At 48.2% G+C, this 24740-nt stretch overlaps 1 protein-coding gene across 5 annotated transcripts in view; it reads left to right on the forward strand.

The window, feature by feature from the left end:
- The window catches only part of ERGIC3 (ERGIC and golgi 3), a 59637-nt gene that overhangs the window by 21731 nt on the left and 13166 nt on the right, over window positions 1-24740 (forward strand). For 3 of the 5 annotated variants that reach the window (XM_005294049.4, XM_005294051.4, XM_042854932.2), the window contains 3 exons: window positions 10532-10546; window positions 21717-21748; window positions 22228-22324. In XM_005294049.4, the coding sequence (XP_005294106.1) occupies window positions 10532-10546; window positions 21717-21748; window positions 22228-22324 (144 nt within the window). The remainder of the gene's footprint in view (window positions 1-10531; window positions 10547-21716; window positions 21749-22227; window positions 22325-24740) is intronic. The other 2 variants (XM_005294050.4, XM_065566592.1) reach the window with 1 other exon arrangement.

The following is a 24740-nucleotide window of genomic DNA, read 5'->3' on the forward strand; positions in this document are numbered from 1 at the left end:
AAAAGAAAGGGGAGCCTGAAATCTGAAAAGTCTCAACTAGCCTATCAGAGCTCAGATTCCACATGGTGGCCATGTACCAGAATCCTCTTCTTGAGTTCTCAGGATTGTTTCAAACACTTGGCTTCTGAGATAAGTACTTCCACACCTCAATAATGCAGCTGCACTAGAGTCACCTCAGGTTCAGACTGAGGGACAGTCTTCAAAACAAGGTGCTAGCTGCAGACCCGAGAGTTTTCACCAGTTTTCTGGCATTGGTGGCTGTATTCACTACAGTGTGTTTTTCAACCTACCCAAGTTTTGACAGTCATAGTAGCAATGGTAGGTATAAGTGCTGCTTCAGTTTTCCTCCCTCCACTCCACTTCTTAGAGCAGGGATCGGCAACCTTTGGCACGCAGCTCGCCAGGGTAAGCACCCTTGCGGGCCGGGCTGGTTTGTTTATCTGCCGCGTCCGCAGGTTTGGCCGATCGCGGCTCCCACTGGCTGCGGTTCGCCACTCCAGGCCAATGGGGGCTGTGGAAAGTGGCGCAGGCTGAGGGATGTGCTGGCTGCCGCTTCCCGCAGCTCCCATTGGCCTTGAGCGGTGAACCATGGCCAGTGGGAGCCGCGATCGCCTGAACCTGCCGACGCTTACCCTGGCGAGCCATGTGCCAAAGGTTGCCGATCTCTGTCTTAGAACTTCCTGGTAGCAGTGTTGTAGCTGAAAGATCAGGATCCCGAAGCTGATGGTCTTGTATAGATATTCATTGACAATTGCGTGACTTCAAATGTGACTGCTCCAGACATGGTTAAACAGCCATTACTTGGCTGGTCTCAGTGTGGTGGTCAGGTTTCCTCAGCCAATTTAGGCGGCATTAGGTGGTAGTCAGTTTCACAAAATGTCCTGCAGAATGTCATATGCTCTGCTTTCTCAGTCTTAGGGAGTGGTGCTTTTGTTTCAGGATAGGGAGCTGCCATAGGTCATCTCACTACTTAAAGCCTATGAAAGCCAAAAGAAGCCAGGTCGGTGTAATGGCACTTGGGACAATTCATATACCACTCACAGCTTTCTCCCTGTGATCCTGTACAGGCTATTGGATACTTGGAACCCAAGTTAAACAAATTCTTGATAGGTTCTATCAGAAAACTGACTTTTCTACATAAAGAGATCAAATTAATTTTTAGATTTTAAGGCCAGAAGGAACCATTGTTTGCACTTTTATGTGTAAATTTTTCTTAACACTCAATTTGACTCACGATTGTTTAAAGTTTTGGGAATTTTACCTATTTAAAGCACCAAGTATATATTTATATATTATTGGACAGGGCTATATTCTGTTAGCAGATAGCAAATGAAATTAGATAATGATCACTTGCACCCAGACAACCACTAATTTTTATTTTGGTCATCTGTCCATCTTATCCATCAGAATAAGAAGAGAGAATTACCCTGCATTGGTTGAAATACTTTTTGTGTTAGAATGTTATCATCTGTAAATTTTAGGAACTCCAAAGATGTTTTACTGGTGGCAGTCTGAGATCTCAAACATTGGTTCCCCCAGATTGACATCCTCCATGATCATACAAATTTTATTTCTACACATAGATAGATGAGGGAAAAGGGAGCAGCTCTTTAAACATGATTTGGTGTCCTATAACAGACCTCCACCACTACCCTGTCTTGTGATTGATTGGTTAGAACATTAATTTGTAAGGATTCAAGGTCCTGTCCTGAATTGTCAATAATTCTAAAACAGGTAATGGCATTTTTAATGTAAAGTGCCATCCCCCCTCCCCCCTTCTACACACTGCCTTTTCTATAATAGCCCAAGAGAGAGGACTCTACCCTCATAGGAAAGTAGTAAGCTAAATTCTACTTTTATTATTAACTATTAAAAACAAGAAATAAACAGTGTAGGTCCTATCACAACACAGTGCTATTCTGTGGTCATGTGCAAGGCTGGAAGCAGGCTGATGGAGCACTTTAGTCTTCTCCATATTGAGAGTCCTAGGCTTCAGTAAGCTTGTGCAAAAAAATCCAGTGTGGACTTAAAACTATTCTCAGTGTGCGTGAGGATGGCACAGTCATCAGCATACTGAAGATCAGTAGTGGATGCCCTGAGGACTTCGAGCGGAGACGTAGAAAATTAAAAAAATGCCCATCAGCCTGCTTCCAGCCTTGCACATGACCCACCACAAATCACCATTGAGGGACAGACTTAGGAGATCGTCGAGCATTTCTGCTACCTTGGTAGCCAACTTTCTCAAAACGCATAAATCGACAGTGAGCTCCAACACGGGATCCAGTGCCAAGTGCTTCCTTTGGGAAATTGCTCCGACATGTTTTCACGGACAGTGACCTACGGCAGGACACCAAGATCCAGATCTATGTGACAATTGTTATTCCTACACTCCTCTATGGATGCGAAACCTGGGTGACTATCAACAGCATCTCAAGAGTCTGGAGAGGTACCGCCAATGATGCCTCCGGAAGATCCTTCGCATTAAATGGGAAAATCACTACACTAACGCCAGCAGTCTCACTGAAGCCAATGTCACCAGCATAGAAGCAATGATCCTCATGCACCAACTCCACTGGGATAGACATTGTGTGCGGATGCCAGACTCTTACCTCCTGTCCTCTACTCTCAGCTCACCCATGGTCAGAGATCCCATGGTCAGAGGAAAAGCTACAAAGACACACTGAAAGTGTATTTCAAGAAAACTGATGTGGACATCACAAGCTGGGAGGAGCAAGCCGCCACCACCCGACCCCAATCAGTGCCACATCCTCCATCAGGCAGTGGCCCACTTCGAGGAGAAGCGCTTTGCCTTCAAAGATGAAAAGAGACAGAAAAGGAAAGAAAAAGAAAGAACTTTCTCCCAGCAGGCAGCTGACCTACCAGGAAATGTCTGTACCTACTACAGGTAGATCTGTGGTTCCAGGATCGGATTCCTGAGTCATCTCAGGACCCATATATAAATCTGTGGCCTTGGGCTTGGTCCCTCTGGAAGGGATGTAGGTGATGGGGTTGTTTCCGTTGACTGTGAACCGCTCTCCGCTGGTGCGCTATGTTGCATTTCAGGCTCCGGCTGAGCCTCTTGTGCAGGTTTAGCTGCTGCTGCCAGTGCAGGCTCGGTGGCGCCCTCTGGCGTTGGAGTTGCAGGCGGGGTTGCAAGCACTGGATTCAGTGCTGGCAATGGTTCTGGGACTGGTTCTGATTGGGTGTCTAGGACTGGATCCACTACTGCTGTCGCAGATGTTTGCATGGGGTCCGGTTCCACCATCTCAGTCTGGGTCTCTGGTAACACAGATGGGGCCCTTGTAGAAGTCTCAGGAACAGGGATAGGTGTGAAAGCTTGCTTAGCCTTGCTGTGAGTGACCATTCCCACCCACTTGGCTAGCTTCACATGGTTGGCCAAGTTTTCCCCCAGCAGCATAGGAATGGGATAATCATCATAGACTGCAAAAGTCCACATTCCTGACCAGCCCTTGTACTGGACAGGCAATGTGGCTGTAGGCAAGTTAAAAGAGTTTGACTTGAAGGATTGAATTGTCACTTGGGCCTCTGGGTTGATGAAATTGGGGTCCACTAAGGATTGGTGGATAGCTGACACTTATGCTCCAGTGTTCCTCCACGCAATAACCTTCTTCCTGCCCACACTCACAGTTTCCCTTTGCTCTGAGGGTATCTGGGAGGCATCTGGGCCTGAGGACCTTTGATGTGATTCCAATGCAATGAACTGCAATCTGTTAGGGTTCTTGGGGCAGTTGGCCTTCACATGCCCCAGCTTGTTACATTTAAAACATCGCCCAGCTGACTGGTCCCTGGAGCGAGGTGGGTTGCTGGAGGATGGTGTGGTGGGACGATAAGGTATCAGGGGTTTTCCTTGAGGTGTAGGGGTTGCCTTGGGCTGCCCCTGTGGTAGGGTATTGGTTTGGGGCATCCCTTCTGGTATCCGCCCAAACTGTGACCAGGGTTGTTCCTCTCTGCTACCTCCACCCATCTTGTTCCGATTTGCCCCACCTCTCTGACGGTCTGGGACTGCTCATATTATTAGCATAAGAAGCAAGACTTTCTGCTGAGTTCATTTTCTTATCCCATAAACACTGTTTTACATCATCATTGGACATAGTCAGGAATTGCTCCTGTACGACCAAATCACACGTCCCTTCAAAGCTAGTTACACCTCTTCCTTACATAAGCCACATTACTTAGTCCAGCCCCTCTCTTAAGGGTTCTAAATTTTAAGTTTCAGGTGTAATTTGAAATTGTTTCAAAACCAAATCCTTCAATTTACCATAGTCAGAAGCATCCTCAATAGGCATCTTGTTGAATATGTCCAGAGCTCTTCCAGTCAATTTTGCCATTAACGTAGTCATTTTTGATTGTCAGGAATTGCATAGAGGGTGCAAAGTCTCTCAAAGATGATAAAATATTCAGCAATATCACTGGATTCATCATACTGTGGACATAGTCGCTCCCATTTGTGGATTTTTGGGGAAGTGGAGCCAGCTACTGAAGGGTTCTGTCTCTTCCACTCCATCACCTCCAGTTCATGCTTCCTCTCTCTTTCCCTCTCCTCCTTGGCATGCTGCCTCTCTTTTTCCCCTCTCCTCCTGAGCAGCTTTTTCTCTGGCCACTTGTGCATCAATCTCCATTTGTTTGAATTCCATTTGTCTTTCATGTTCCTTCTTTTTCTCTTCAGCCTCCAGTCTGGCTAATTCCGTTTTTTTCTGGACCTCACTTTGTCATATTTGTTAACCTTCCCGTCCTTACCATAGCCTAGCCCAAGAGCTAGAAAAAAAAAAACCAGCTTGTGAATTTCCTTGCTGTAGCTTAACTACTCTGCCCTCAGGCACAGAAAAAACTCCAGCTGCTCTCAGCTTAAATAAATAAATAAATAAATAAAAATGTGCCCTTTAAAAAAAACCTCCCTGGTTTTCAAGCAGCCAAAAGGAAAAAATGTGTCCTTTTAAAATCCTTAGGTCTATGCTTCTGGTTCAAAATGATCCCACCACACTGCCACCATGTCAGGGTTCCCCCCCACTCTGAACTCTGGGGTACAGATGTGGGGACCTGCATGAAAGACCCCCTAAGCTTATATTCTACCAGCTTAGGTTAAAAACTTCCCCAAGGCACAAATTCCTTTCCTTGTCCTTGGACAGTATTGTTGCCACCACCAACTGATTTACACAAAAATTCAGGGGAGGGTCACTTGGAATCCCTGTCCCACTCAAAATATCCCCCCAAGTCCCTTCACCCCCTTTCCTGAGGAGGCTTGAGAATAATATACCAACTAATTGCCTTATCAGTGTGAGTACAGACCAGACCTTTTATCTTTAGGACACTAAAATCAATCAGGTTCTTAAAAGAAGAACTTTATTATGAAGAAAAAAGTAAAAGACTCACACCTGCAAAATCAGGATGGAAGGTAACTTTACTGGACTCAGCTTCACAGTTACAAAAACAGAAATAGCTTTGTAGCATAGGAAAATTCACAAGCCAAAACAAAAGATAACCTAATGCATTTCCTTGCCTTACTTACAATTTTTGTAATTTTAGATGGATTATTTCAGGTATGTTTTCAGGAGATGTTGTACCTGCCTGGTCTCTCTCTCTCCATCCGGAGAGGGAACAAAAAAAAAAGAGAGAGACGTAAATAAATTCTCCCCCTAGATTTGAAAATATCTTCTTTCCTTATTGGTCCTTCTGGTCAGGTGCCAACTAAGTGATTTGAGCTACTTAACCCCTTACAGGTAAAGCGATTCAATACAGCTGCCAAGGAGGGATTTTATGCTACCCTTATCTCTGTTTATGACAGCACCTAACTTTCTGCATCTGGACATGCACACTGCCACCTCTCTCTAGATAAATATTTATCCACCATGGAATAGTTATTGGGTCAGACAGAAAGAGAGAGAATGAGAATGGTTCTGTAGTCCAGTCATTAGGGCATCCACCTGGAAGGTGGGAGACCTATGTCCAGGTCCCATACTCCAATCTCTCTTTATTTATCCACTGTGAAACAACTTCAGCAGGAGAGACTGAGGAAGCCCCACATCAGAATATCACTTAGCTCAGTGGTTAGAGCATCCTCCTGCAAGGTGGGGACCCCTATTCAAATCCTTTCTCCTCCTTCAGTCAAGGGGGACTTGGATCTGGGTCTCCCACGCCCAGGTGAGTGCTCTAACCACTGGGCTAAAATTTATCAGGTGGGTAGTGGCAGCCCCTCCTCCTCCTCCATCTGTTTTGTGCCTAACTCATTCCCCCAAGAAGCTGCTTGACTCCAGGTGGCAGCTGGTTCCCGTTCATGGATTGCTGAGCAGAGGTAGGCACCATCCTGCAACTTGGGCCTAGGCACCACAAGAGGGGGGCGGGTTTTAGGGCACATCCCTCTGGTTGGCATCTGCCATCGGCTAGTTTAGACAGCTTCCTGCCTAGCATGCTGGCTGTTGTGAATCGCATTTGAAGGTGTCTGTCTCTCCCCATATATTGTAAAGGAAGCCTAGGTGCCTAGCTCAGGCTTTGTGGATCACAGTGTGGTTCCTGTGATTTTTCTAGGCAGCTAAAAATTAGGCACTGTGATTGTCAGTCCCAAATTAATAGCTCCTCCATGAGAACTGAGCAAGGTGGGTTCTCTCAGCTGCCATGAGGACAAAGTATATTTTTATACCCTCATCCAAAATTCTTGGCTGCTTCTGGCTTACTACCAAAGTGCCTGTATCAAATTTATAAAGCTGCCACGTGGAGTTGAGTCCACACTTTTACTCGTCAGAATCCTCTCAATATTCAAGCTAGATCAGATCCTTGTTTCAGGAGAGCAGATCTTCAGTCTCTTTAGTTCAGGGGTAGGCAACCTTTTAGAAGTGGTGTGCTGAGTCTTCATTTATTCACTTTAATTTAAGGTTTCACGTGCCGGTAATACATGTTAACGTTTTTTAGAAGGTCTCTCTCTATAAGTCTGGAGGGGTGTGTGGAGGTGCAGGGCAGAAGGCTGGAGGTGTGGGGGGTTCAGGGCAGAGGGCTAGGGGGGTGCAGAGCAGAAGGCTGGGTGTTGGGGGGACTGAAGGTCAGGGCAGAGGGCTGGGGTGTGTGTGGAGGTGCAGGGCAGAAGGCTGGGTGTGGTGGGGAGGTCAGGGCAGAGGGCTGGGTGTGTGTGGAGGTGCAGGGCAGAAGGCTGGGTGTTGCGGGGAGGTCAGGGCAGAGGGCTGGGGTGTGTGTGTGGAGGTGCAGGGCAGAAGGCTGGGTGTTGGGGGGAGGTCAGGGCAGAGGGCTGGGGGGTGCAGGGCAGAAGGCTGGGAGTGTGTGGAGGTGCAGGGCAGAAGGCTGGGTGTTGCGGGGACTCGAGGTCAGGGCAGAGGGCTGAGAGGTGTGGGGGGTGCGGGGCAGAAGGCTGGGGTGTGTGTTGGGGGGAGGTCAGGGCAGAGGGCTGGGGGGTGCAGGGCAGAAGGCTGGGAGTGTGTGGAGGTGCAGGGCAGAAGGCTGGGTGTTGCGGGGGACTCGAGGTCAGGGCAGAGGGCTGAGAGGTGTGGGGGGTGCGGGGCAGAAGGCTGGGGTGTGTGTTGGGGGGAGGTCAGGGCAGAGGGCTGGGGGGGTGCATGGCAGAAGGCTGAGGTGCTCGGCTCATGGGGGCGCTCCCAGCCCCCTGCTATGAGCCGCTCAGGGCAGGGGTCTGGGAGGGATATACCCTGTTCCACCCCTTTCCCCCAGACTCCGTCCCTACCTCTCTCTGCCTGCTCTATGGAGCAGGGAACACACTGCCGCTCGGCTCTGCTCCGCTCCCCCTCCCCCTCGCAAGGGCCATAGCCAGCAAGGGGGGGGGGCGGAATGCACAACGCTGGGGGAAGAAACGGGGGAGGGGGGAAGCTTGGCTGCCGCAGGACCAAGCTTCTGACTCCTGCCCCCGCAGGGGAGAGAGGTGGGGGGGGGCTGAGTGGGGCGGGGGGCCGGGATCCCCCACCCCCACCGCTCTCCCCTGCGGAGGCAGGAGGCAGAAGTTTCTACTTCCAGGAAGTAGGGTGAGAGATAAGAGGAGGTTTAGGGCTTGTCCAGACATAAAGTGGAACCGAAGTAACTAACAGTGTAAAGTACAACTGATCTGATTTCAGTATAGACTGTCTTTGGGCAGGCCCCTCATTTCATTCCCACAACTCCCCTCTGTCTGGGTTGATTCATTCCTTGGTTAGAGCCCCATTTTCATACACAGTGTGTTGTGCCCAGGGCCGGCTCCAGCATTTCTGCCGCCCCAAGCAAAAAAAAAAAAGTCGCAATCGCGACCGGCGACGGCAATTGGCAAAAAAAAAAAAAGCCGCGATCGGTGGCAGGTCCTTCGCTCCTAGAGGGAGTGAGGGACCTGCCGCCCCCGAATTGCCGCACATGCCACCCCTCTCCCTTGGCCGCCCCACGCACCTGCTTGTTAAGCTGGTGCCTGGAGCCGGTCCTGGTTGTGCCGTCCCACATATACATTTTGTTTTCACATACACAAACCCTGCTCTCAAAACACACTTCCAAACAAATGCTCTTCTAGACCGTAGTACACACACTGTTAGTTGAGGTCTAGCAGCACAAGCCAGAGCTAGATGCATTACGTGAAAGGTATAGGTAAAGGGTCTGAGCAGTCTTGTTCACATGAATTAATTCCATGTGTTGCAGCCACAAAATTGATTGCTTTGTATCTGGCTGAAGCGCAACCCCCGATCTTTCCCTAAACCAAGGAACCTCTGAGGTCTTGTCTGGACTAGGAAAAAGGTTTGAGTTTAGGTTGGGTTTAGCAAGCATGGGCTAGCTAATCTTGATCTTAACTCAATCACTTTTCCTAGTCCGGAAAATGCCAAAAGGTAACTACTGCACTTCCCTTCCTCCCCCCTCCTCCCCCGCCACCTTGTAACAACAGCTTCTCTTCAGGCTTTAGCGTTTTTTCACATTTTAAATCTTTCAACCTCTTTCGTGGGGCTGACTGAGCCTCAGAATTTTGCTTTCCAATCCACATTCGGACATTTTGAATTGCCTATTGAAAAGATTACATGGCTTGTGTCTGTGTTTTAGCCCAGATTTCTCTGTGAGAAAGATCAAGAGAATCCATGCTTTGGGACAGTTGGTTTTTAGGAGGAGGGTTAGCTAATGAAGCTCACTCTTTCAAGGAAAGCTAGCCCAGGGGTTCTCACAACAAATTTTTTGGTGGCCTTGGGGTACGTCTATACTTACTTCCTGGTCCAGATGTAAGCGATCGATCTTCTGGGATCGATCCCGGAAGTGCTTGCCGTCGACGCCGGTACTCCAACTCAGCGAGAGGAGTACGCGGCATCGACGCGGGAGCCTGCCTGCCGCGTCTGGACCCGCGGTAAGTTCGGACTAAGGTACTTCGAATTCAGCTACGTTATTAACGTAGCTGAATTTGCGTACCTTAGTCCGAAGTGGGGGGTTAGTGTGGACCAGGCCTTAGAGTGTGGCCACCAACTCTTGCTGGTAGCCGCTCTGACAATTTTTCCTAAAATACTTAATTAACTTTAGGAAAAACAAATAAATATGCACATACACATGTCCACATCATTGTAATTTATGTATGTAGGGTTTTTAGGTTTTTTTTTGCAGACTTAATAATAAAAATAGTATACAGTCATCTCTATTCTTTACTGGACCCAAACAGAATAGAAACAAATAAGTGAAATAAAAACTGTTTCATTAGAATGGTGATGAAGCACTGGAATGGGTTACCTAGGTAGGTGGAGGAATCTCTATCCTTAGAGGTTTTAAGGCCTGGCTTGACAAAGCCCTGGCTGGGATGATTTAGTTGGGGTTGGTCCAGCTTTGAGGAGGGGGTTGGACTAGATGATGTCCTGAAGTCTCTTCCAACCCTAATCTTCTATGATTCTAGGGTGCTTTGCATGTTCTTGACTTTTTTGTTATTTCTTTTGCTTTTCTTTTGCCCTTGGTTGCAGGGCTCCAGTTTCAGGCTCACCTCCCACCCCATCATTGCTTCTGGCCCCCAGCTGCCTCCCTACCCACTTCCTCATCCAGGATTTAATTTGTCCCCCAGCTTGCCAGGGCTGAGTAAGTCTGTTGTGAAAAATTATATTTGTATGTTTGTTAATATCCCTTTTCACTGCCTCCCAGCTAGCTAGCAAGTCTGCTGCTGTGAAAAGTGATATTAACAAACATACACATATCACTTTTTACAGAAATAGACTTACTAGTTAGCAAGTCTTCATATATATATATAAAAAAAAGGGCAACCAGAAAAGCAAAAGAAATAACAAAAAAGGCAAGAATGTGCAAAGCACCTTACAAAAAACCCTGACATGGAGATGTGTGTGTATATTTGTTTTTCCTAAAGTTAATTAAGTAATTTAGCAAAAGCTGGTGGCCGCAGTCTGAGGCCACCAAAAATTAGTTGTGAGAACCCCTGCTTTAGGGACTGGCTGGCAAAGTGATGATTCCTCCTCTTCTAGAAGGTGTAACTTTTAAATGCAGCCTTATCTGAATCTGTGCTTTTCAATGTAAAAATCTGAATGTTTCTCTTTTCTTTCCTTATTCCTGCCCTTATTTGCAGTGCACGCAGTTGAGCGTAAGTGATGCTTACTTCTTTCCTTTTCTATACTGTTCACTATGGAATTAATATAATTTCTGTTATGTGCTATCTCCATAAATCCCCTTGGGGAGGGCACATAGAGCATTAGCTTAGGTTCTTAGCCTGGGATTTGTGAGTAGGTTTCAGGGGGCATGACCACTGACCCTTTCTTTGTCACTAGAGTGGAGGGTGGATCTGTTTTAACTGGGGGTCCCAGTATAGAAAAGGTTGAGAAGCTCTGGCCTGGATTACTTTAATAATTCTGTAAGAGACAGTAGGTTGGTGGATGTGTTTAGTCTGGTGGACTAGCTGAGTGAGGCCTGATAACAATTTGGAGAGGTAGAGTTAATAGATTTAAAGACCAGAAGAGATGATCATCTAGCCTGACCTCCTTCATACCACAAGCCAGAGAATGTGCCCCAGTGATTCCTGCATCCAGCCCACTAGCTTGTGACTGAGCTAGAGCAGATCAAGAGGGTTATAAATCATGGGTTTCATTTTCAGGTGTTAAGTACAAATTGATTGATGTAGAAGCTGATTTCTTCAGAGCTAAAAATCCAAACGTTGTTGCCTGCTTGAATGACCTGGCATTCTTAGATTAGAAGCTTCATGGGGCAGGGACTGCCTTTTTGTTCTGTGCTTGTACAGCGCCTAGCACAGTGCGGGCCATGTATTCTGAGGTGCTACAGTAATACAGATAAGTAATAATAATAATAATAATGGTGCTTTACTTAGCTTCTACATTCGTTTTGAAATAATCTTATTTACGGGCAGAGGTCTCCCGTGGGATTTTGGTGGTTGTGGGGGTGGATCTTATTGCTCTTCATAGGCGAGGTGGGAAGAATGAACCCAGCACCCTGGTTGTGGCAGCGGCCAACCTTTCGTCAGTGGAAGGCTGCTCTCTGTGCTGGATCCCAGACATCCTGGAGGAGCCAGCAGCAAGGATGATCCAACCACCCTTTGTGCCTTCTAGTGAAGAAGCGAAGGGAGGCTGAAGTCGAGAGTAGCAAGGGGCTGAAGCAGTGGGGATGGTTACAATTGTGAAGGCCAGTAGGGTGTAGAGGCAAGATGAGAGGGGCAGCCCCAGGCTCTCCCACCCCAAATACCCCATAGGCTGCCCATTGCCATCCCTTTGGTACCTTTGGCTAAAGTGTCCGCAGAGTGCGTAGATTCCCTCCATCACATCACATAAACCGCTAATCCTGCTGTACATTGTATTGATCTGCGATCTCCACTATAAATAATGTTCCTATTCACCTTTAATACAGTGTTACTTGTTAGTCACCTATGACATTTCATGTTAGCCTCAAAGTGCATTTCAGTAGAGTTCTAAATACGTGGTGAATAGGCTTTGTATTGGAAACACTTTAACTATAGCAATTGGGCACACATATGTAATATTATTCAACATGGAGAGGTATACTGTATGTATATATCATTGAGAAAGTAACATTACGATTTGGTGAGGTCTTGGATATGAGGAGGAGAAGGCAAGGGAGGGATCAAGGATGATACTAAGGTTACAAGCGTGGGTGATGGCAAGGAATATGGTATTGCTGACAGGGTAAGGAGGAAAGAACAAGTGTTCATTCATAGCCATGTGGAGTTTAAGGTGGTAGGACGACATCCAAGACGATGGATTCAGGGGTCTGGGCTGGAGGTTAGAGGTCAACGATGGCTATGTCTGTGTTTGAGAAAGGGGAACGTATGTGAATTTTTAAGTACTGAGCAGAGGAATGATAGTGGAACACATGGGTTCTAATGGTATGTAGGAACAAAAGGAGGGGGTCAAGTATACTGGGCACAAACCTCATCAATGAGAAATGGATTCTCATCCTCATATTGACAACTATTTACTCTGACAGTGGCTGGGTCACAGAACCTCTTTGTACCTTAGTTATTCCATCTGTAAAATGATTCATCTCTGAGTAGATGAAGCTCTGTATTCCACTTAGGTGTGTGCATGCCCAGCGCACCGGAGCTGGAGAAATTTGCCTAGCAGTACCCATGGAGGGCTTAGTGGTCATAGCCCCTCCGCTGGTTACATGAGGCAGCACCGTTCTCAACATTTCTTCTTACCACCCGTGGCTGGAGTTGGAGCTCTGCGTGGTTTTAACCTCACAACCTCTCAACTAGTTTAGTTTTTTCGCTTGTTGTATATAGTTAGTAGTACGCTTAGTGTGTTAGAAAACTTGCATTCCTAGTAGCGATAACATCTGCAAGAGAATCTACAAGTTGCAGGCTCTGATGGCAGAGCCACCTTATACACAATTCTCCAAAGACAGAGTGACTTTATGACCGCATCCAAAATTGTTGTGTAAACTAGTTTCTCAGTTTCATTTGAACCAGGTGATATATTTACCTGTGTTCTTTCCGAAGCCACATTCATCCCCAAAGGAGCAACGTCTTCGTCCCTTAGATATCAGGCAATGTCTAGCCTTCTGTGTGGACAGGACTAAACTGTCTCGTGTTTCATCTCGTTTGTGTCATATGCAGATCACATGAAGGGTCAAGCGGTCTCTTCACAGACAATTACAAATGTATAGCATCCTGCATCATAGAATCATAGACGATTAGAGTTGGAAGAGACCTCAGGAGGTCATCTAGTCCAACCCCCCCGCTCAAAGCAGGACCAACCCCAACTAAATCATCCCAGCCAGGGCTTTGTCAAGCTGGACCTTAAAAACCTCTAAGGATGGAGATTCCACCACCTCGCTAGGTAACCCAATCCAGTGCTTCATCAACCTCCTAGTGAAATAGTTTTTCCTAATATCCAACCTAGGTCTTCCCCACTGCAACTTGAGACCATTGCTCCTTGTGCCATTAGCCTTCTTGGCAACAAGGGCACACTCTTGACTCATATCCAACTTTTTGTCCACTGTAATCCCCAGGTCCTTTTCTGCAGAACTGCTGCTTAGCCAGTCAGTCCCCAGCCTGTAGCAGTGCATGGGATTCTTCCGTCCTAAGCGCAGGACTCGTCACCTGTCCTTGTTGAACCTCATCAGATTTCTTTTGGCCCAATCCTCCAATTTGTCTAGGTCACTCTGGACCCTATCTCTACCCTCCAGCATATCTACCTCTGCCCCCAGCTTAGTGTCAACCACGAACTTGCTGTGGGTGCAATCCATCCCATCGTCCAGATCGTTAATGAAAATGTGGAACAAAACCAGTCCCAAGGCCGACCTGCCAACTAGATGTCGAGCCGTTGATCACTGCCCATTGAGCTTGATGATCTAGCCAGCTTTCTATCCACCTTATAGTCCATTCATCCAATCCATGCTTTTTTAACTTGCTGTCAAGAATACTGTGGGAGACCGTATCAAAAGCTTTGCTAAATTCAAGATATATCTCGTCCATCACTTTCCCCATATCCACAGAGCTAGTTATCTCCTTATGGAAGGCAATCAGGTTGGTCAGGCATGACTTTCCTTTGAGGAATCCATGTTGACTGTTCCTGATCACCTTCCTCTCCTCCTAGTGCTTCAAAATGGATTCCTTGAGGACTTGCTCCATGATTTTTCTGGGGATTAGGGTGAGGCTATAGTCTGTAGTTCTCTGGGTTCTCCTCCTTCTCTTTTTTACAGGTGGCACTGTATTTGCCTTTTTCCAATCGTCCGGGACCTCCACCGATCATCACAAGTTTTCAAAGATAATGGTCAGTGGCTCTGCAATCACATCAGCCAACTCCCTCAGCACCCTCGGATGCATTGCATCTGCCCTATGGACTTGTGCATTTCCAGCTTTTCTAAATAATCCTCAATCTCTTCTTTCACCACTGAGGGCTGCTCACCTCCTCCCCATACTGTGCTGCCCAGTGCAGCAATCTGGGAGCTGACCTTGTCTGTGAAGACTGAGGCAAAAAAAAGCATTGAGTACTTCAGCTTTTTCCACATCATCTGTCACTAGGTTGCTTCCCCCATTCAGTAAGGGTCCCACACTTTCCCTGACCACCTTCTTGTTGCTAACATACTTGTAGAAATCCTTCTTGTTACCCTTCACATCCCTTGCTAGTTGCAACTCCAATTGTGCTTTGGCCTTCCTGATTACACCCCTGCATGCTCAAGCAATATTTTTATACCCCTCCCTAGTCATCTGTCCAAGTTTCTACTTCTTGTCAGCTTCCTTTCTGTGTTTAAGCTCACCGAAGATTTCTCTGTTAAGCCAAGCTGGTCACCTGCCATATTTGCTATTTTTTCTGCACATCAGGATGGTTTGTTCCTGTGTCCTAAATAAGGCTTCTTTAAAATACAGCCAGCTCTCCTGGACTCCTTTCCCCCTCAGATTAGCCCCCAGGGGATCCTGCCCATCAGCTCCCTGAGGGAGTCAAAGTCTGCTTTTCTGAAATCCAGGGTCTGTATTCTGCTGCTCTCCTTTTTCCTTTTGTCAGGATCCTGAACTCGACCATCTCATGGTCACTGCCGCCCGGGTTGCCACCCGCTTCTACTTCCCCTACCAATTCTTCCCTGTTTGTGAGCAGCAGGTCAAGAGGGAGCATGGCCCCTAGTTGGTTCCTCCATCACTTGCACCAGGAAGTTGTTCCCAACACTCTCCAAAAACTTCCTGGATTTTCTGTGCACTGCTGTATTGCTCTCCCAGCAGATGTTAGGGTGATCAAAGTCCCCAGAAGAACCAGGGTCTATGATCTAGAAACTTCTGTTAGTTGTCCGAAGAAAGCCTCGTCTACCTCATCCTCCTGGTCTGGTGGTCTATAGCAGATGCCCACCACGACATCACCCTTGTTGCTCTTGCCTCTAAACTTAACCCAAAGACTCTCAACAGGCTTTTCTCCAGTTTCATACCGGAGCGCTGAGCAATCCTACCGCTCTCTTACATACAGTGCAACTCCTCCACTTTTTCTCTCCCACCTGTCCTTCCTGAACAGTTTATACCCATCCATGACAGTGCTCCAGTCATGTGAGTTACCCCACCAAATCTCTGTTATTTCAGTCACATCATAGTTCCTTGACTGTGCCAGGACTTCCAATTCTTGTGTCTCATTCTCTTTGAACATGCTCCAATTTATCAATATATTTTTTGAATTCTGGGCACCAGAGTTGGACACAATATTCCAGTAGCAGTAGCACCAGTGTCAAATGTAAAGATAAAGTAACCTCTATACTCCTTCTGCAGGTTCCCCTGTTTATACATTACGGGATCACATTCACTCTTTTGCCCACAACATCACACTGTGAGTTCATGTTCAGTTGATTATCTACCATGATTGCCAAATCTTTTTCAGAGTTACTGCTTCCCAGGAGAGACACCCCCATCCTGCAAGTATGATCTACGTTCTTTGTTCCTAGATGTATACATTTACATTTAGACATATTCAAACGCATAATGTTTGTTTGTGTCCAGTTTACCAAGCGATCCCGATCACTCTAAATCAGTGACCTGTCCTCTTCATTATTTACCACTCCCCCAATTATTGTCATCTTCAAACTTTGTCAGTGATGATTTTGTTTTCCTACAGGTGGCTAATAAAAGTGTTATATAGCATAGGGCCAAGAACTGATCCCTGTGGGACCCCACTGAACACACAACCGCTTGATGACAATTCCCCATTTACAATTACATTTTGAGATCTATTATCCATCTTTTAATCCATTTAATGTATGCCAGATGTCATTCTAGTTTTTTTAGTCCAAATGTCATGCAGGATCAAGTCAAATGCCTTACAGAAGTCTTAGCATATTAGATAAATATTATTATCATTATCATCCAAACTTGTAATCTCATAATAAAAAGATACCAAGTTAATTTGACAGGATCTATTTTCCATAGGCCAAATTTGATTTGCATTAATTACATTACCCTCCTTGAATTCATTATTAATCGAGTCTGCATCAACCACTTCATTGTCTTGTCTGGGATTGATTTCAGACTGACACACCATAATTACCCTGGTTATCTCATTTACCCTTTTTAAAATTGGCACATTAGCTTTCTTCCATTCTTCTGGAACTTCCTCAGTTGCTCCAAGACTTATTAAAAGTAAATGTTAATGGTCCATCTTGCTCCTCAGCCTCTTTTAAAACTCTTGGATGCAAATTATCTGGACCTGCTGATTCAGAAATGTCTAACTTTAGTAGCTGCTGATTTAACATCTTTCACAGATACCAGTGGAATGGAAAGAGTGTTATCCTCACCATATAGTGAGACTATATCATCTGTTTTTTCCCCAAATACAGAACAGAAGTATTTATTGAACCCTTTTTCCTTTTCTGCATTATTACTGATAATTCTATGATTTCCATCTAGTAATGGACCAATACCATTGCCAGGATTCTTTTTGTTTTTAATACATTTAAAAAACTCCTTGTTGTCCTTAACTCTGCTGTCCATAGATTTCTCCTTGTGTGCCTTTGCTTCCCTCATCAGTTTTCTGCAATTCCTAACTTCTGAATTATATTCATTGCTATTAATTTCCCCTTTCTTCCATTTGTTATATATTGTTTTTTAATTTTATAGCTGCTTTGTAAGTCCTGATGGACACATTTCATGAGAGATATTCAGGAATTTAGACATAAGCTGTACCCTCACTCTGCAATCACAGCTTGTTAGCCTAAGAGGAGAAAGCTGAAGTGGGCAACTGTTTGATTCCCTTTCATGTGGGCAAAGGCATAAATGAAGTGCATCATGCTGTTTCTGGTTGAGCAGTGCTCCCAGTAATGTGGTGTCAAAGTGTGCTGGAAACCAGGAGAGACAGAGAGAGTAGGCTTGTACTCAAGGTCTGGCAATGATAAAATTATTTCAGATCAAGTCAGATGCTGGTAACCACCCAAAGTCAGAACACAGACAGTCTCCGCAGATATTTTTTCTTTGAGTGCTGGTCCCTATGTGTCTTCCACACGTGGGTACACATGTGCGCCCTGTGCCTGAGTCCAGAAATTCTTACAAGCAGAATCTGTTGTCCCACACATGTGCACGAGGTCTCCTTGTGTTCCCAACTGAAGGTTTAAGAGCCAGGGTGGGCTGACACCTCGCCAGTTCCTTCTTACCACTGCACCTGAGTCGGAATCCTGTGTCCTTTCTTCCTTCAGCTCCTTTGTAGAACCTGTAAATATATTTGTAAATAGTTTTATTCTTCTTAGCTAGTTAAAATTTATAGTACAGTAGTATAGTTTGTATAGTAAGTTTTTCCTGGCTGGGGATTCCCTCCCTGGGTCTGAGACTATGCCCAGAGTTTCAAGAATTGTGTCTCTTGCCCTCACTCCTTCTGCATTAGCAACAACCATCAGCGCTGCCTCTACAGTCTGGGTGAGACATGTATTTCTGCAAAGTGCAGTATTTGTTGCTTGTTCCCACCCAGAATTTGAGAAGCTTGTGAGCGTCGCTTGAGAAAACACCTGATGGAGGATGCTGTGAGGCCCCTCTCCTATCTGGGCCAGGGAGACACCCCCCCCCCCCATCAGCTTCAACTGACCAGTCCTCCTCTCCCCCTTCCCAAGTCAGTCAAGGTTGGATGAGCCTTTATATGGAAACTCTAAGGAACCAGCTCTGCTGAAAAGCCCCCAGATTGGAGGGTAAAGCGTTTAGAAAGAAAAATCCACCAGTTCCATCGGTCACCCCAATACCAAAATGTAAGGACCAACATCCACCAGTTCCATCCACGAGTGCGGGTCCAATTCATCATTGGTACCACCTCATTTGACCAAAGACTGCTCTGTTTCCTGGGATGCACTAGTTCCGTCAGACTTGACTGCCAGAACCCCCCAGACACCAAGATGTATCCCCCTCCCCTCCTCTCCAGCCTATCCCTTGGGAGACATTACTACACTGGAGGAGGATACTACTTTGGTGTCCCAGGAGACATCTTACCTCCAGCCCTCTGACAGGAGAGGCCCCATTGCTACCAGAGGAGCGGTTTTCATCCAGCGGTTGGATGAGTCAGATGTGTTGGCTGCTCCTGTGTGTCTGCAGTGAGAGTCGAGCCCTGACAGACATTTAAGGAGTTACACTTGCTGTCCCTCCAGATATGAATTCCCCAGGGACCACTCGGGGTCCCTTGCAACCGGCTGACTCCCCTTTCTGGTCCCTACGGCAAACACCTGGGTCCTTCTTAGGAATCGTACTGCTCCTCTTCTCGCCAACCAGATCCATCGGTGTAAGAGGAGGAAGGCATTGACCTGGATCTACAGTTTGTGACGGGTATCTCGTCCTCGTCCCCGAATGAAGTAGTCACCCCTTCTTCCCTGTCTCTGCCAGACGACCATAGGTAGTACCAGGAGCTACTGCAAAGGGTTGCCAATGATCTCCAAATTCCACTGGAGAAAGTCCAGGACCCACAACATCAGCTCCTGGATGTCCTGCAACCTCAAGGACCAAATAAGGTAGCCCTCCTGGTTAATGAAGCCATTCTAGAACTGGCCAGACCCACCTACCACCCACCTCTTCCCCCATCATTTTTGGGGGAGATCTCACACTGTTCACCCACAACTGGCAGCTGATTTTGCCAGACACTTGGGTCTTGGAGATTATCTATCAGGGATACTTCATAGAGTTCCTCTCCTTTCCTCCTCACAAACCCCCTTCGGGGACCGAGAGGTGATTCTTTGGCAGGAAGCAGAATCCCTCCAACACTGACAGGCAATAGAACGCGTCTGGCTTCAGTTATCACCAGTATCTTTCCCTCCTCCTTCCCCCCTACCCCCAATCAAGATTTGGCCCTCCCCAGACCTCCTAACTCAGGAGAGGGCAGAATCAAACACCCCAGTCTGGGCTCACTCCACCTCTCAGCCTGATGTTTGGATGGGCATCAGAAATAGAACATTTCTGCTCAGCTCCTGTTCAGGCTGTTCTTACCCAAAGTAGGAATGATTCAACTGGAACCTGCTACCTGGCCAAACAGAGGCTTTTCTCTGCCTGGGCACAGCACAATCAACATTCTCCAATTACAGCAAGTATTCCAGTCACCTTAGATTATCTCTTGTCCTTAAAAGCCTCGGGTCTCTCCATTAGTTTGTTATGGGTCCACCTTGCAGCAATTGGTGCCTGCCTCTCTCTGGTAGACAGATGTTCTGTTTTCAGACACCCAACTACAGTATGGTTTATGATCAAACCTACATCTATATGGGACCTTAATTTCATTCTGTTGACACTCACCAGACCACCATTTGAACCCTTAGTGACACGCTGCACGTCTCACCTGCTGTCATGGAGTGTGGGGGAACTCAGGGCCCTGCACCCCCGGCTTCCTGCGATTCACCATGACTCTCAGCCAGCCAGTAAAGCAGAAGGTTTATTTAGATGACAGGAATACAGTCCAAGACAGGTCTTGCAGGCACAGACAACAGGACCCCCCTCAGTTAGGTCCATCTTGGGGTCCCAGGGCATCCCAGCCCCCCTTGGGAGGTCAGAGCCATCTCTGCCTCCCAGCCATCTCACCAGCCAGCTTCCAAAACTCTGCCTTCAGCGACCCCTCCCACAGCCTTTGTTCAGTTTCCCGGGCCAAGGTGTCACCTGGCCTCCAACCCCTTCCTGGGTTCTCATGTTACATGCTCAGGTATTCTCCTTCGGGCAGTCTCCCATCCCCCAATGCAGACTATCCTAGCCACACTCCCCTGTCAGCATTCACAGACCACAGTAAGAACAGTCCCAGTTCGTCACACCTGTCCACAAAGGTTGCATTTCTAGTGGCTATCATTTTGGCCAGAAGGGTCAGCAATCTGGGTGCCATCATGGCAGACCTTCCTTGTACGTTTTTTCACAAGGAGGTTTCTCTTCACTTACATCCTAAATTTCTCCCCAAAGTTGTTTCTGAATTCCACATCAACCAAAGTATCTCCTTAATTGCCTTTTTTCTGAAGCCCCATGCTGCTTCTCAAGAGACTTAACTCCCTTGACATCTAGCTTGCCCTGGTGTTCTGTGTGTAGAGAATCAAAGCAGTCAGAAAGTCACCAAGACTTTTTATCATCATAGCAGAAAGATCACATGGGCAATCTATATCCTCTCAAAGGATTTCTAAGTGGATTTTGGGATGCCTCCTAGAATGCTACAGGTTAGCACACATCCCTCCCTTGGAGGTGTCATGGCTCACTCCACAAGAGCGTAAGCCGCCTCTACAGCATCCCTGCAGGAGGTCCTGATACAGTGCATTTGCAGGTGGCCACCTGGAGCTCCATCCATTCGCTATACGCTACACGTTCGTTCGCTGCAGATGCAGCAGTGTGATTGGCATCTTTGCTGCCGGGTTCCTCGCACCCAACTCCAGTGTGAGTGTTGCTTGTGCGTCACCCATGTATGGAATATACATAGGGACCAACACTTGAAGAAGTAGTGGAGGTTACTTACTATAACTGGAGGCTCTTTGAGATGGGTGGTCCCTATATGTATTTCACTACCCGCCCATTATCCTCTCTGCTTTGGATCCTGTTGGATTCGAGGTAAGAAGAGGAACTGGATAGGCGTCAGCCCACACTGGCGCTTATACCCTCAGTCAAGAAAATGATGAGACCTACTGAGCATGTGTAGGCCAATAGACACTGCTTGTAAGATTTTCCAGACTTGGGTTCATGGCGTGCATGCATACCCAAATGCAGAATACAGATAGGGACCACACATCTCAAAGAACTTCCAGTTACAGTAAATAACCTCCATTTTTTCCCCTTTGTGGGCTCAGAGCTGCAGCGGGGAAGGACAGATGAGGGCTAGCTGCTACTGGGATGTAGAGGATCTGTTTAGATGCTTCATCTGGTGGTTTTTACAGTTCTGTAGGAAAATGCTCTGTTCAGTCACTCGTGTAAAATGCGTATGAATATTATTCTGCCTTCACATTCCAAGACAGTCTGAGGAGCTAAGCAAGGACCAGAGCTGGAGCTCAGCAAGTGGGCATGAACACCAGTGGAGCTCTCCTAGCCAACCTACAAACACTGAATGTTTACTTTCTAAAGGCCATGCGCAAATATGATTGACGTGTCATTTAAATAAACCCCCAAGTTCAACTAACTTTCCATCCCTTCTTCTGGAGGTAATTAGTTAATGTTGGGAGGGGGAATTTTAGTGTTGTTTTATCTGTCCTATGCCCTACTGCAGAGGGGAGAAATCCAGGGTGTTTTCTTAATGCTTTAGATGGCAATAGATGTGATGGGAGCTCCCTTCTGAGACAAATAAATGTCCTTGGTTCCATGGTCTGGATTGTTTTAACATGCTGTTTCTCTATTGCAGTTCATGATTTACAGAGCTTTGGACTTGATAACGTAAGTGTTGCAAGAGCATGCGTGTTGACATAATGGAAAATATTATTTAAAAAGACTGGATTTCTCCTTTCTTCTTCCTTCTTCTAGCTCTTCTCTGACATTCTTTTTTTCCCTTGCCACGTGTCTAACAGCCATATAAGTGCTGTTTGAAAGGGGGCACAGAATCCCACTGTGCCCCCAGTTGCATCTGAGTTGGCTCTTCTTTGCCCTACACCAGGAGGGAAGAGACACCTGTGGCTCAGAACCTCTCCCCAGAGGGAAGCTTCCATGGTGGGAAGGGTGGGGGGAGTTGCCTGCACCTTGGAATCTCAGTGGGCAGGAACATTGAAATTTCCCATGGGAGGGAGAGAGGAGATGCCTACCCCTTAGAGTCTCTCACCAAATAAAGTTGTTCATGTTCTGCAAATCCCAGGGCCCTTGTCCTGCCCCTGGGTAGATGCTGTGCCAGCTGTTTGAGTGTGTCAGTGTTTCTGTTTCAGATCAATATGACGCATTATATCAAGCGTCTCTCATTTGGGAGGGATTATCCAGGCCTCATCAATCCTCTGGATGGGACAGACATCACTGCACAGCAAGGTACAGCCATGTGCAGGAGAATCTCTTTCTAAACTTTTGTATCAAATAAGTGTTTCAGAACAACCTAAAGAGCTACAGCACAGCCAGAGCAACTGGGACAGGCTGCAGGGAGAACCCTGATGGTGCTGCCTAATGGACGAGCCTTCCCGCCCTAGCAAAAATGACATTTCTGCTCTCCCTGACATTTGCTCACTCATTGCTCATCAGCCACTTGGGGGTGGGGCAAATCGGCCTACATAAATGAGTGTCTTTTTCTGGTATAGCATATGCCACTTTAAAGCACCTCCGTTTCCCTCTCGCTCCTGTCCTCCAAATTCCTCCTGCCGTGTGCACCTCCTTACAGTCCTCTATGCTCTCAAACACACATACCAGTTTCCTCTTCCCTCCAACAGCCTGTACACACTCCCCTGCCCACACATGTGCACACATGCACGCGCACACACAGTTCCCCCTCCCTCTTGCCCTCTCTGGTGAGTAGATCTGGTGCAGTGAGTAGCTTTAGTAATTTTTGCCATTATTTCTGATAATTGAAAGTTCTTCTCCTTCAGAGAAATACCCAAAGAATTGTCTTCTTTCAAAACGACTGCCATCTCCCATTGTTCTCAATGGGACTGAGGTTATAGGCTGACTTCAGTTAAGATGCCTTCTTTCAAACTAGCCAGCACCTTCCATTGCTCCCAAAGTGAAACTAACAGCGAAAGTAAGCAGCTCTTATTAGGCCTTGTCTGCACAGAAAAGTTGTCCAAGTTTATACCATTATAGTTCTTCTAGTATAACTCCTCATCTGGACACTTCTATTCCACCATAAAGTACCTTTTTTTTATTTAGCATAAACCCCTTCCTGTGCAGCATAAACAAACCTGAAAAAGACAGAATAAGAGAGTCCACGCAGCAGTTATACCTGTAAACAGTATCAGTTTAAATTCTCATCTTAAGTTATTCAAAATATTTCCGGTGTAAACAAGGCCTCAAATGGCTGCCTGTGTGTCAGAATGTGAAAAGGAACACTCAGCCCCATTGAGCTGGAGGCAGATAAATTCTGTTCTCAAAATGGCTACCTGAGGGCAGTGTGTAGCTTCAGTCTTATTGAGAACAGTGGGATATGCCAGCCATTTTGAAAGAGGGGAGTTTGTCATGGACTTCTCTGTAATAGAACATTATTCGTCAGCCCCTCCTGAAGGAGAAATTCTCAGTTACAGCTAGGGTTACCATACGTCCGGATTTTCCCGGACATGTCCGGCTTTTTGGGACTCAAATCCCCGTCCGGGGGGAAATCCCAAAAAGCCGAACATGTCCGGGAAAATCCTGGGCCAGGGGCTGGCCCGGGGCCGGCGGGTGCCCCAAGCCGGCGGTGCCTGGCGGCCGGGGGGTGCGTCGGCGATGCGCCAGGCGGCCGGGGAGTGTGGGGTGCGCCGGGCCACCGGGGACCGCTGGTGCCGGGGGGGGGGCGCCGGGCCGCCGGTGCCGGGTGGCTGGGGAGTGCGCCGGGCCGCCGGGGACTGGCGGTGCCGTGGGGTGCGCCGGGCCGCCAGCGGTTCCGGGCGGCCGGGGAGTGCGCCGGGGGTCGGGGAGTGCGCCGGGCCGCCGGTGCCGGGGGGGTGCGCCGGGCCGCCGGGGGTGCTGGGTGGCCGGGGAGTGCACCGGGCCGCCGGGGGGTGTGCTGGGCCGCCGGGGACCGGCGGTGCCGGGGGGTGCGCCGGGCCAGCGGTGCCGGTCGGCCGGGGGGTGCGCCGGGCCGCCGGGGGGGTTGCTCGGCCGCCGGGGGTGCTGGGTGGCCGGGGAGTGCGCCGGGCCGCCGGGGGGTGTGCTGGGCCGCCGGGGACCGGCGGTGCCGGGCGGCCGGGGGGTGCGCCGGGCCGCCGGGGGTGCTGGGTGGCCGGGGAGTGCGCCAGGCCGCCGGGGGGTGTGCTGGGCCGCCGGGGGTGCTGGGTGGCCGGGGAGTGCGCCGGGCCGCCGGGGGTGCTGGGTGGCCAGGGAGTGCCGGGCCGCCAGGGACCGGCGGTGCTGGGTGGGCCAGGGGCCCGGGGCTGCTGGGCGGGCCAGGGGTGCTGGGCCGGGCCCCCGGGGGCCGGGCGTGCTCGACCGGGAGCCCAGGGGCCGGCAGTTCTGGGCGGGCCGGGGGTGGTCGGCCAGGGCCGGAGCCGACCCAGGCTGGAGCCGCTCGGGGGCCAGCCTGGGCCGCGCCTCCTCCCCCCCCACACCCCCCTTACCTGCTTCAGGCTTCCCGCGAATCAAATTTTCGCGGGAAGCAGGGGAGGGGGCGGAGACTTTGGGGAAGGGGCGGAGTTGGGGCGGGGGCGGGGCTGGGGGCGGGGCCGGGGCCCCGTGGAGTGTCCTCCTTTTGGAGGCCCAAAATATGGTAACCCTATTACAGCCCACCATGAGCCACAGGTAGCTTGATGGGGCATGTGACTAA

This window comes from Chrysemys picta, chromosome 13 (genome assembly GCF_011386835.1).
Source record: "Chrysemys picta bellii isolate R12L10 chromosome 13, ASM1138683v2, whole genome shotgun sequence".
In the NCBI taxonomy this organism is placed as follows: Eukaryota; Metazoa; Chordata; order Testudines; family Emydidae; genus Chrysemys; species Chrysemys picta.